The sequence below is a fragment of the Microtus ochrogaster genome, chromosome 19, assembly GCF_000317375.1.
Source record: "Microtus ochrogaster isolate Prairie Vole_2 chromosome 19, MicOch1.0, whole genome shotgun sequence".
In the NCBI taxonomy this organism is placed as follows: domain Eukaryota; kingdom Metazoa; phylum Chordata; class Mammalia; order Rodentia; family Cricetidae; genus Microtus; species Microtus ochrogaster.
This window is the reverse complement of record NC_022021.1, coordinates 29,729,793-29,742,560: the sequence shown is the minus strand read 5'-3', so window position 1 is coordinate 29,742,560 and position 12,768 is coordinate 29,729,793. Positions and strand designations below refer to the sequence as shown.

The 12,768-nt window shown below is 39.0% G+C and overlaps 1 protein-coding gene across 1 annotated transcript in view; it reads left to right on the top strand.

Moving 5' to 3' along the window:
- Positions 1 to 11,242, top strand: part of Spef2 (sperm flagellar 2) — a 151,266-nt gene extending 140,024 nt beyond the window's left edge. The window contains exons 34-36 of the mRNA XM_026783829.1: positions 6,387 to 6,629; positions 6,784 to 6,906; positions 11,105 to 11,242. Coding sequence (XP_026639630.1) covers positions 6,387 to 6,629; positions 6,784 to 6,906; positions 11,105 to 11,194 — 456 coding nt within the window. The 3' untranslated portion in view covers positions 11,195 to 11,242. The remainder of the gene's footprint in view (positions 1 to 6,386; positions 6,630 to 6,783; positions 6,907 to 11,104) is intronic.
- Positions 11,243 to 12,768: the final 1,526 nt, after the last annotated feature.

Below are 12,768 nucleotides of genomic sequence, written 5' to 3'. Positions count from 1 at the left end.
CAACTTTCACCTGTGGGAAGAGAAAGGCTCTATTACATTTGAAACCAAACCACAGTTTGACAGTAAGAACCAGGCCAGGGCGAGGACAGACAGGTACCCAATAAGATAACAGGGGGATCTCCAAATACATATGGAGCTAATGATTTAAGAGCTAATGATTTAACAGTTACATGATAGCAAATGTACAAGCAAGGAGTATTGGTCTTTGCTAGCGTTGAAAACTTTAGAATTTTTCCACCTAAGTAACTTAGGTATGGTCATCTTTTCTGAGAATTGTATTTGTTACTTTCACAGTGGTTTCTCTATATCCCTGTATAGATTTGTGCTTCCTTTAAACCAATACTGGATTTGTAACTAATCTTGAACTGCAGCCTTCTCTGAGGTTTCAGTGAAATGGCTGTCCCAGGGACAGAGAATTTACCTGATCACAGATGGTGGCTGCCATTTGCTGTCCAACCTGTCCCCTCTGCTATCCATCTTGCTCACATGGTAAGGTGATAATTTCTGTGAAGCCATCTTTCACTTATACCCAGAGGACTGCATGGGGTCATGTTGGTGGGCAATGGGTACTTGTCTATTTGGGGATGTTCGTAGGTGGTGGGCACTTGTCCATGGTGGGATGTTGGAGGGTGGTGAGCATTTGTCTACATATATAGATGCAGAGATATACAGAAGTCACATAAAAACATAAAACTCAAACCAAAATATATATGCAAAGGACCTGTAAAGTTGAAGAAAAAAATAAAATCCCAGACAAAATATTATGTGGGACTAAAAATGTCTCCGAAGATACCAATTAGGTTCATTTTGTATTGGTCACCTACTGGTGGGCATGGATGCACCTGGCCTTAAGTGTGTTTTTCTATGCACAGTGAGACCCCCTTGGGGGAAACTAATTTTTCATTTGTGAGCTGTCATCTATTGGAGATGCTTCTGGGTTAGGGATGGGGACTTGCATACACTTCCATTCTCATCCTGGGACCCCATAGGGCCCACACCTGTGCAGGCTCTGTGGCACCTCAGTCTCAAGAGGCAATTTGCCTTCTCCCTGTCTCTTTGCCTTTGGTCTTGACTTTCTCTCTTCCAGATATCATTTCATTATACTTCAGAGGGTCGGAAGCTTCTCCATTCTTCAAGATCTCAGGAACCCATTGTCAAGGTTTATATGCAGTCTTGCCCTGATCCTTGGTGCGGCACAATTATACCCTGAACTTCTCAGCAGGATGAGCCCAAATAGAATGCAGAAGTATCATTGTTTCCGCAAATGTTTAGTGAGCAGTTGTGTTTCCTGGGGGCCCCTATACCCAGGTTATAGCAATGGATAAGAGCATTTTGGTAGGATGGTAATAGGTAATAACTAATAAGCAAAATACAAACCTGTCAGATGGTAGCTTTAAACATAAAGACTAACAAAAACATGACAGTGCATGGGGAGTGGTCCAAGAGTTTGGATAAATACATTCTTCTTTGTGAAGTATTCTTACTATAATAAAAACAAAATCGACCAAACAAGAACAAATAATATAAAATAAAATAAAAACACCAATAGCACCTTAGAGAAGAAGTGGTTCATTTCAGCTTACAACTCTCAGTTCATAGTCCATCACTGAGGAAAGTCAGGACAGGAACTCAGGGCAGGAACCAAAGCAACAGTGATGGAGGAACGCTGCTTACTGGCTTGTTCCTCCTAGCTTCCTCAGTTTGCTTTTTTATACACTCTGGGACTCCTTCCCAGAAATAGCATCATCATTCACACGGGGCTGGAGCCCTCCCACATCAATCAACAATAAAAATTTGAAAATTCCCTGTAGATTTTGTGGACAGACGATCTTACAGGGGCATTTCCTCAATTGAGGTTTCTTCTTTCTAGATGTATCTACAGTTGTGTCAAGTTGACAAAAAAACCAACCGAGACACTTATAGGTGTGGAAGAAGAGAGTCTGACAAGGCCCTGAGATGGGGACACTTAGGAGAAGACAAAAGTAAATATAAATGTGTTAAGATGAAGATGGACCTTACAGGTTTAAAAAAGCAGCCAGACCAGCGATGATATTGGGTGATATTTGGGTGAAGTGGACATTGACCAAGATATCTGGGTTTTCATAACAAAGAACTGAGCATGGACACCCAGTCATAGCAGAAAAAAAATTTTATCTATTAAAAAATAGTGCACTTTTAAAGAGAGGATATTGATTATAGAGGAGAGAAAGCTTGAAACTCAACAGTTTATTATACACGAGGTTGGTCTTTTATTTTGCATGGCTTTGTGAACCATTTGTGTATCATGGGCTTTCTGCACATGCTCCTACTGCATGATGCTATGGTCACTGTTCTATTGCTATGAAAAGGTACCATGACCAAGGCAATTTTTATGAAAGATAACATTTAATTGGGAGTTTGATTACAGTTTCAGAGGCTTGGTCCTTTAAGAGTATGGCGGGAAGGATGGTAGCAAGCAGTCAGGTATAGTGCTACAGATGTAACTGAGTTCTACATCTGAAATTTCAGGCAGCAGGAAAAGAAATGACATTGGGCCTGGTTAGGGCTTTTGAAACTTGAAAGCCCATGCTTAGTGGTACACTTCCTCCAACAAGACCACACCTTCTAATTCGTCTCAAGTAGTGCCTCTCCCTGATGATCAAGCATTCAACTACATGAACCTGTGAAGGGCATTGTTATACAAACTACCACACATGGAGTTTGTGAGGAGTCACATGTTACCTTTAGATACTCTGAGGCACCTTTGAACCTGTGCCAGTATCTCCAGACGGTACCAGCTCACTTTAGCGGGAGAGTTTCCTGCCTTTCTCTCTGCCACAAGGTTCTTCTCATAAGGTAATTTATTTCCGCCTTTGTCTCCCCCACTTTCATGGGTTAGCAGAACTGGATAGTAAGGGCTGAGGGGAGAGCCTGGCTCAGCTTCGCCTGTTGAGAGACGATGTCGTTGGAAGAGCACGGTCACCCGTCTTAGCTCATCTCAGGGTCCCTCTGGCTGCTCTTTTGAGCACAGACTAAACGAAAGAGTAGAAATAAGGGAAGAAAGGAGAAGTAGTAATTCATGCAGGGCTTTTCCCATCCATTGATGCCCGTGGCCAGATTATCCCCGTTTGGTGTCTAACAAGTCAGTCTTGGTTTCTCCAAAGTAGCTGCACATAGAAAAATGGTCAGTATTTGTGAACATAGTTAGAAAAGAAGACAGGGAGTTTTTAAGAAATGGAGTCTCAGCTAGAGGAGCAAAGAGACAAGGAGAGGGACAAATAATTCTGCTCGGAGTAAGAAAGGCCAAAGAGTAAGAGGCTGTGCCAAAGCCATTACCATAGCAACATGTACCTGCTATGGGGGGTGGCACAAAGGCACCTACAATAAATGGCCTGAATTCCTGTTGTCCCTGACTCGCTCACTACCTCATGTCGGTGTTCCTGCCCAGGAAAGTAGCTTCATCTGAGAGCTGTTCTCAAGAGCTCTCTTGACGCAAAAGGATATTGTTTAGGAACTAAACTATTACCGCCGCAGAAACCAAAAATGACTGTGGAGGTTGCGACATTTCTCTCTTCAGCCTTCAGGGATTGATTGTTCCAGACATGGAATGAACTCTAAGCACTTCAGAAACATAAGAGTTGTCCACGCCACTCACTCCCACTCATGCCTGAATAGTGTTTTATCCCAATCATGCTATTCATTCATTCCCGTCCATTCCCGAGACCTTTCCAAATGCGTTCTAGCTTCCTGGGCAACCACCTCCCAAGAGTCTGCAAAGATGTCACTCAGAAATCAACTCCAATCAGCGTCTATGCACCCTCAAGACATTCTGTCAAATCTCTGCTTTTACCTTCTGCCTATACTATTATGACAACTGGAAATCCCCCCGCCCCCCCACACACACACATTTTATTCTTCTTTCTGGTGAACTTAATCCTTAAGTGAGTGAATTTTGGGGAAAATGGCTAAGAATTCTGGAACCTCTGTGATGTTAGACTTAGCAAATTGTTAGTTGGCAGCTCCCACATCGTTGAGGTCTTGTTAACTGCCCTTGGCAGCATGTTTGAGACTCTGGAATTGGAAGCATGTACAATCCTATTCTTTCTTTCACTTGGGCTTTAATTCTCAGAACCAACACCTTTTTTCTGTGTCAGATTAGACCCGAGCCGAGTGAGTAAGAGAAATTCATGGTCAGAAAGTTGCACGGGCATCATTTCAGGGGCATGCTTACCGAAAGGCTTTGAGGTCAGTATCCAAGAGTCAGAGCAGTAGAACACAGTGCTCAAGGATGCCCCCATCCTCTGTTTAAACCTCATGGATCTCTCTGTTCTGATGTCACACATAAAAATTCAAAAGCACTGGCTTTTCCTCTCACTACTAACACGGGTTTATCTCTCGGGTGTCTGTTGGCATGAATCCCTTTTCTTGAATATGCCTTTTAGACTCACGCCTCTAAGAACACAGGCTGTTCCTTCCATCCTTTCCTCTCTTCCCATTGGGCCATAATGTCTATTCCAAGTCTAAAGGACAAAAACAACAGGAATTAAAAACAAAAGAAGCCTCTGACGTTAGTAAGAGAAGGACTCTTTTTCCTAAAATGTTGGGCATTTAAATTATTACATTTTGGATTAAAGATTATCTATTCCATGATGCGTGTATTGGATCTTTAAAAAAGGCAGTATGTCCTAACTATGCAAATGGTGACAAGGAGGCCAGATTTTCCTGACCTTTAAACTGCCTGCACATCGAACAAACTAGTGATTTGTTAACCCACAGGTAGTGTCTTTACCCTGTTGCCATGGTGCCTGTGCTAAATTTCACATAAATGCCTATTCATTAGGTACCTATTCAACAAGAAATTTTATGTCCAATCTATATTCATCTCAGTCTAGCAAATGTTTTGCTGACCTAGAAACCTATTGATGAGTAACTGTAAAAGTAATCACCAAGGACCCAAAGCAAAGACACTAACACCTGTTTCCAGATTCAATTTCATGTTTTTTAATTGTTGTAAGTAGAAAAGAGGTAAAGAAATATATATTTTAACAAGTGCAGAAATATGTATTTAATCATCAAATATTCAACTGTGATAACCTCTTTTTCAAAACTTAATTAAATTCTATATTTACAAAATATATAAACCCCCAGAAAAAGCAAGGTAATCTCTCCAAGCTAAAACAATTGCAACCTCATTTTTTTCTCTGGTAGCAGTCTCTCCAAAATATGTATGGGGACACATAATTGCCCTCGTGCTGTTATGTGTGGCGTGTCACATTTATTTAGAAAGCTCTTAACTAACAAATAATGAATCACCTGAATTGAGTATTTAAAGACATCAGCACTCCCTTAAATTATAAGTTCCCCATTTCTAGTGGTAAAGGAAAATCAGAATCCATGTGTTCTCAGATATCTGGTCAACCAAAATTCAAAACTATATATTTCTCTATGCTGAGTAAGTAAATACTAATTATTTTTTTCATGAGCAAAAATACTCGTGTGACCCCATATTTACAAATTTACTGCAGAAATTCCGAAGAATAAGGAAATCACTGAATTTACCCCATTGTTGATACTGTAATATGTGTCCTTTATTTTATTGATAAGTAGTCACATAACAAAATGATTCTATGTTTTCTGGGGACTTTATAACGTATTCTGTGAATGCATTCTTGTTAGGGTAGGTATCCTTCCAAACCATAGTATTTTTACAACAGAACTGGGTCCTGTCACAAAACTCTAATTTGTGTCACTTTTCCCCCACTTTGGGGATTATAAATTACCTATTTTTACTGAATTAACTTCTATATTCAAAACTTCTTTATCCACAAATATTCAATATCATTCCTAATCTGTACCTATGAAATCAAGAGATATAATTACTTTTGTGACTTTCAGTATTTAAGATGTTGTTACAGAGGCAACATTGTCTTGGCTATACATGAAATGAGAGCATCTGAAGTCAGGTCTCTTGACTAAATTTTGGAAAGCATCAATAATAATCCCAACCTGACTTTGGAAATTAACTTGTCATAAACTCAATTGAAACCAATTTCAAACAGTAATTCTATCATCTATAGACATTTGGGAATCAGTTAAACTAATTTATTTCTTTGTACCTTTTTGAGGAATGTTATGTACCTGGTCATGTAGAGTACCTGGTCATGAAGTTTGGTTAAGATGAAAGGGGCACATCACACACTGGACCTCTGGATACTATGAGCTAAAGTGCTCTAGGATTTTGACACTGGTTTTGACTGTAACAAGTACATTTTCTTCTACAGCTTGTTTAGTGGGTTTGTGATCAGCACTGGCCTCCTGTATACAGTTCTCATGTAATGAACGGGTTGGTAAAATATTTCTATTGTTGGAAGCACTTCAGTCTGGCTTAACGTCATTTGATTTGACAGACCTCCATCTCCACTGTGAGTCCCAATGAGGAGTTTCCCGAGGCCGAGGACATGACAAGAGAGGAGCGGGAACTGAAAGGGGAGAAAGATGAGCGGGACCAGAAGGAAGAAGAAATCCCCGACAATGCAAATCCTGAAAAGATTTCCATGGAAACACTGCTCAAAGTGTTTGGAGGAGGAAGCGAAGTCCTGGACGCTAATAGATTTGCCAGCTACCTGAAGATAGAGAACATCTATGCAGAGGTTGGTTAGATTGTTTGCATGGAATTCCTTCAGGAACACACCGTATTATGGAGCGCTCATGCTAAATTATTTTATTATATGAATCTACTTTAAAATAACTTCAAGATTGCAAAGTAAACTAATTTCACTTTTGTTCTTTTTTTTTTTTTTAAAGAACTTCATAAAGACTTTTCAGGACCTGGGGGCCAAGAACCTGGAGCCAGTTGAAGTTAACCTTCTCTTGAAACATCCTTACATTCAGGACCTGATTGCAAATTACTTAGACTATAAAATTCCTGTGAGTACAAATCAAAATTGTCCTAATTTGGGTAGTCCCAGCTAAAAGCATGCTGTACATCCCTATCATGAACTATTAAAGAAAAACAAGCTGGGCCTTGCCCAGAGCAGTCAATCTCTAGTGCACAATTAAGGCCATTCTCAGTATTATGCATCTACATACTTAGTACATGATGCTACCTTGGCTATATAGCAGAGGGCTATTGGTAGGTTATAGTTAAAACCAAGTATATGAACTACTAGGAATATGAATGGTTTTGGCCAAACAATGATACTTGTCCTTCTGCTGCATCCTTTAACACTGTTCTTTGTGTTGTGGTGATCCCCCCCAACCATAAAATCATTTTTATTGCTGCTTCATAGCTATAATTTTGCTTCTCTTATTAAAGCATAGAAGTAACAGGCTACAAAGAAAGTAGAGACAAATAGGATTTTACAAGGGATAGGAAAAAAAAGTCTGCATATCTTTTCCTATTGGGATGGGATGATGTGGGCGTCCTAGGCAGAAGGCGAGCTTGGATTAAAGAATAGAAGCAGGACTGGATGGAAGAGGAGGGTCTGACCCCTTGAAAGGCTGTCTGCAAAGGGTAGAGGGTGATTCCAATGATTTAGTAAGAATCATTAAAACTAAAGAAATGAAAGCAAATTTTAAATAGAATTTGGTGAAACAATTGAGGAATCAATAGGCTTCTTCGTATGGGAGTGTGTAACTATTTCTTCATCTCTATACATTTCCGTATCACCTAACATGTTACCGTTTCTCTCTTTTTTCAAGTAGGGTGAGTTCAATATCTGATTGTTTAAACACCCTTTCACCCTGCACAATCTGTTCCACATATCAGGGGAGATGTGTCATCTGATCTACTAAATAATTACTAAATCTCTTAGAATAATGTATAATAGAATTCATTTTCTATTACCCAGACTAAGTAAAAACATAAACTAACAGCCCAGCTATTTCCTCCATTAATTGGAAGAAAACCACATACAAAACCTGGGTAGATCTTTTCAGGGCCAGAGATGATTCTGACCAGGTTCCTGCCTGAAAGTAGAAGCCTTGAGATGACCAGCTTTGAAAGTCAACCTCTGAAGAGCTGCAAGATCCCTTGGAAAAATCTAGGGGCTACACAATTCTTCTAAATGATATATTTCTCCCACTTTGAAAAGTGTTTATTTCCTATAAGGTAGTGTCTAGTCATAGTAACACTATGAGATCTTTTGAACTGGAAGACAGAAGCTGGGTGACTCCCACATAGCGAGCACTGCAGAGCAAGGAAGATTGATAGTGCAGGTCTTAACACCAAAGTAGGACTTTCATAGCTCTTCCTTATACCAGAGTGTAGCAGGATGTCAAATATTCCAAGTAACCACCTACTGTATGCCAGGAAAATTTTGATACCTTGATCACCAAAATCCATTTTGTACAATCCCAACAACTTCTTAGGTATTCAATTCATGCTTTTTCTGGAACCCATCCTCCCAACCATCGTGCAGTTAAACAGGTGCCTATGCTCAGTATCACTTAACACAGTAGAGAGCTAGTTCATTTCTCCATTAGCTAGTAAGCAATTAGTGAGTTAATTCAGTGGTAGAATGCTTCTTTATAAGTCTGAGTCAGATCCTTAAACTCTGTGTCTGACCCCACCCAGTAATCAAAAGACAAGGTGAAAAACTGTGATTCTCACTGGTATAATTTTATCAATAAGAGTTGTGCCAATGATCTGGAAAGCCGAAAACAGGTATTTGAGATCAAAGGGAGGTCTTGTCCAGTACGGAATTCCATTCTTATTTTTGATAATCAAAACCGAAAAGAAGGAAGGAGGGGGAGGGAAGAAGGGAAGGAGGGAGAAAACAGAAAGAAGTAAACATTGCATACTTGGTGGGGGGAAGCTCTCATACCTGTGCTGTTAGTGTTTGCTCCAGATATCCATGTACAAGTAAATAGATCACATTTTTAAATGAACCAAAACCACAGTGATGTTATTTGAAGATCGTTCGAGATAAGAAGAGCAAAACCTAGAATGTGGTTTTTCAAGGTTAAAAAGTTGTTTGCTACTATAAACAGTGGGAAGCTGGAGGCTGTTGCTTAACAGCTCTATGTTTACAAGGTCCATGTTTACAAGCTACAACATTAAAACATATTTTTAAAAGTGGATTATATGTAATGAGCAAAATACCTTAGTTTTGCTCCTGTTTTAAGGTATTCTGGCTCTGTGCTTATGAGTGTGAATTATAGAATCTTGGAAATACATGGTGCTGGGCATGTAATCTCACAGAATCCTGTGTTCCACAGCTGTAACATTGAGATAACTAGCAGCCTTTCCTCATGGAGCTCGTGTATGGATGGAAGAAGTTGACACACACAAAGTGCTGAGCTCAGTTCCTGGCAGATGAATGCAGATTCCCAAGAATCAGGACCCAAGAAATCTTGCAATTGAAATGAAACATACAAAGTTATAGGTAGATAGACAAAAGGATGGCTAGCCTTTCCTCTCTTTGTCTAGGAAAAATTTTCCCTGGGAAAGATCCAAGGGATTAACTGAAGTCCCAGTGATAAACACAACTGTAACTTCCAGATTTTGGTGCTGGATTTTACAGATTTTCAATTTACGTCATATATTTACTTCCCCTCCTCTAGACCTCATACAAAGAAAGTATGTTCAAAAGTATTCTTATATTATTAAGAAAAATGTGTTGGGTAAATGTTACCAAATTAGTGAGAATACCATAACTCCAGTGCTGTGGAGCAATTTTTTGTTACAAAAACGTTGACAAACAGAACGGGATGAATTATTTTCCTCTAAGAACAATTTAACCCAAACCATTTCTTATAGTGAGCACATGCCAAATGACTGAGGTTTGTGTGGAAATCTCCCAAACAAAGCATGTCTCCAATGGGAAATAGAAACAATTCTTTTAGTGTTAAAATCAAAGCCTGACAAAGAGAGTGTCTTAGAAACACAGACCCAACTTCAAGCAACTGTAATCATAACTAGAAAGTTATTTTCATCCCACTCTGTCTCCAAGACATCTGATTTGAAAATTCTCTCCGATCTTACTTTTATCCTTATTACAACATCCAACACCTGCTTCTATGCTTTGTTTGAAGAACATCTGTCTGTGCCCAGCATCTGACACCATCGGTCACCACTCCAGTCACTGCCACTGATGGTTATGGACCCCTTTTTCGTCTTGAATTTAGCCAGTGCTGGCTGGTGTGTACCTGGAGCACATCATGCCCTTTTGCCCATGCTGTGAAGTGCCAATCTCTAAACTCATGCCTGGTCAGCCTGCCCTCTAGAATTGCCCCAAGTGAGACCTAGAAGTCAATGGGAACTGCTGATCTTTTCTGCTTAGCTTCCTCAAGGTTGACCTCTGCCTTTAAGGAAATCAGTGTTTTGAAGGAACAAGATTCCTCAAGGGAATGGTTCAGTGTGCTTCCTGGCAGTGACTGACAGAATGACAGATATGGAAGCCAGGTTAGAGAGTGAAATAGCCTATGTCTTCATGGTTAAGATGACCACAAGCTGAAAGCTGTGGAACTCAGTTCTGGAAAAAAGAAACTTACATTCTTAAAGCACTTTCTTAAATTTTGAAAAAAAAATAAAGTTAAAACTAGCCATCACTATGCAATTTTTGTGTTTTAGACATATGCTAATATTCATTCTACATGTGTAAGTTTACATTTGTTTTGAAAAAAACTGTGTTTTAAGACATTAAATTGCTAGAATATTGATAGTCTGATAGTAAGAAGAAAATGAAGAAGTAGAAAAGTCCAAGGAAAAAAATCTAGTGGTCAAACTTTCTATATTTAAATTTCTATGTGATTATTTTGGCATTATAATATTTATTTAATAAAGTATGAATACTGTCTTATTCATTAATAGGAAAATGATCTTTTGGTTTACACACTATATGACAGAATTGAGTAATTGCTTTTATAAATGTTACTTAACATGACAACTCTATTATAGGACTACAAAGAAGAATTTCTAAAACCCTTAGATATCATTCCAGGGATATAACTACATGGTTTCAGAATAGCATTTACACTAAATGGTGAACATTTTTCTCAAGGGAACAAAAGAAAAGAGTAAATGACAAGCAACTAGCTGTTTAATCACTGCCAATACAAGATGTCCATCAGTTATAACTTCTTTATTTTCATTTGTAACGTCTCTTTGATTTTTCTCTCTTAGGATATTAAAATGATTCTTCAAAGGAGTGACCATGCCCAAGGCAGTGATGGAGAAAGGTCACCCTCAAGACTTACAGAGGAAAAGAAATGAAGGCTATGTTTTTTTATAATGTAAAATAAAGCTTCATACTCAAATTGACCATGGTGTTTGTCATGTGTGTTATTGCAGCTGTAGGAATGAGTCTTTCTCAGTTGAGAATGAAACTTTCCCAAATCAGAAAACATTTTAATCTTAAACCTCAAAAAAGAGATAAAAATATAAAGATGAATATTAAGTGATTCTGGAAATAAAAATTATCAGAAACAATACACTCAAAGTAAATGCACTCATGAGCCATGAAGACTCCCTATGGGAAGTATTACATTAGCAGAATATATGGAAAATCCTTCCAAAACTCTGTATCAGAGCAGAGCTTTTCTTCATTTTCCAGTTCTTGCTTTATATATTATAAAACTAGAATGTTCATTCTAGTAGCCAAGACGATTCATCATTGAGCTGCTAAACCAGTCACACTTTTAAGTATTTATGGTTATTTCTGCTAAAATACATAATTCCCTTCATAGACATAGCTGTTTACATGATTAACCAGAAATCAAATTTAATGATAGTCACCTTGAGAAAATATCATAGAAATGAGTAGTCCTGTTCTTGAGTGACTAGCTTAATATGATGCCATCCCTGGCTCCCTTGATTAGTTATTCTCTTTGAGGATCTCTTGGTGGGTCCTCCTCCTCTTCTATCCATACGTATGGGAGAGTTAACATGAATAAGTTATCACAGCCAATCTCCAGATTGTCTTCCACCTCTATGAAATTATAGGTATGGCTCAAGCTAAAGTTCTTTTCATCTGGCTCTGTGTCCACTGACTTCCAGGACCCACCTCTTCCTCTTTAATACAATCACACCTCACCACAGCTGTCGAGGCAAACTTGCTAAGGAGATCATTATCGTTATCTTTTCCAAATCATAGGTTAAAAGGAGGTGTCCTCTCGAACTGTTTGTAACAGCTGTTTCCAGGTCATTTACTTTGACACAACACGGACCTCGTCAGAATACATTGCGCTCTTTCTTTCCCTATGGCTGAAGTCTTCCCACCACCAAACTCATTCCAACGTCATCCCTTTCCTCAGCACCACCCATGTTTCTCAGCTTTGTTTCTGGTTGGCACTTGACAATCACAGTAAGACACAAATGACCCCATTCCCATCTAGTCTTCCTGAGGCTCAGTTCTTGCTTACATTCCTTCACTAATACTCTCGTTGCATTACTCAGATGTTCTGGTTCACTTTTGAAAATTTTTCGAAAATGTTAGAAACTAATTTTTGTTTGTTTGCTTGCTTGCTTTATTTTTTCCCTTCCTTCCTTTATTCGTTTCTTTTCTTTTTTTTACAACCAGCAAACAAAAGCAAAGAGGAGACTGGAAGGCCTCAGGCACCTGCTCTGAGCTATGGAGTGTGTGCAAGGTCCCATGATGCATCATTTCCACATTTCACCCATGATGTTATGTGGGGTCAAGACTTATTTTCCCTCTTTTATAAATAAGGATACCAAGCCGAGGTCCCCAGTTATTTCCTTGGACAGCTGAGGATAAAGAACCTGAAATGACCCTATCCTATAGCAATACTGACGAATATCTTGCATATCATCATAGAACCTTCATCTGG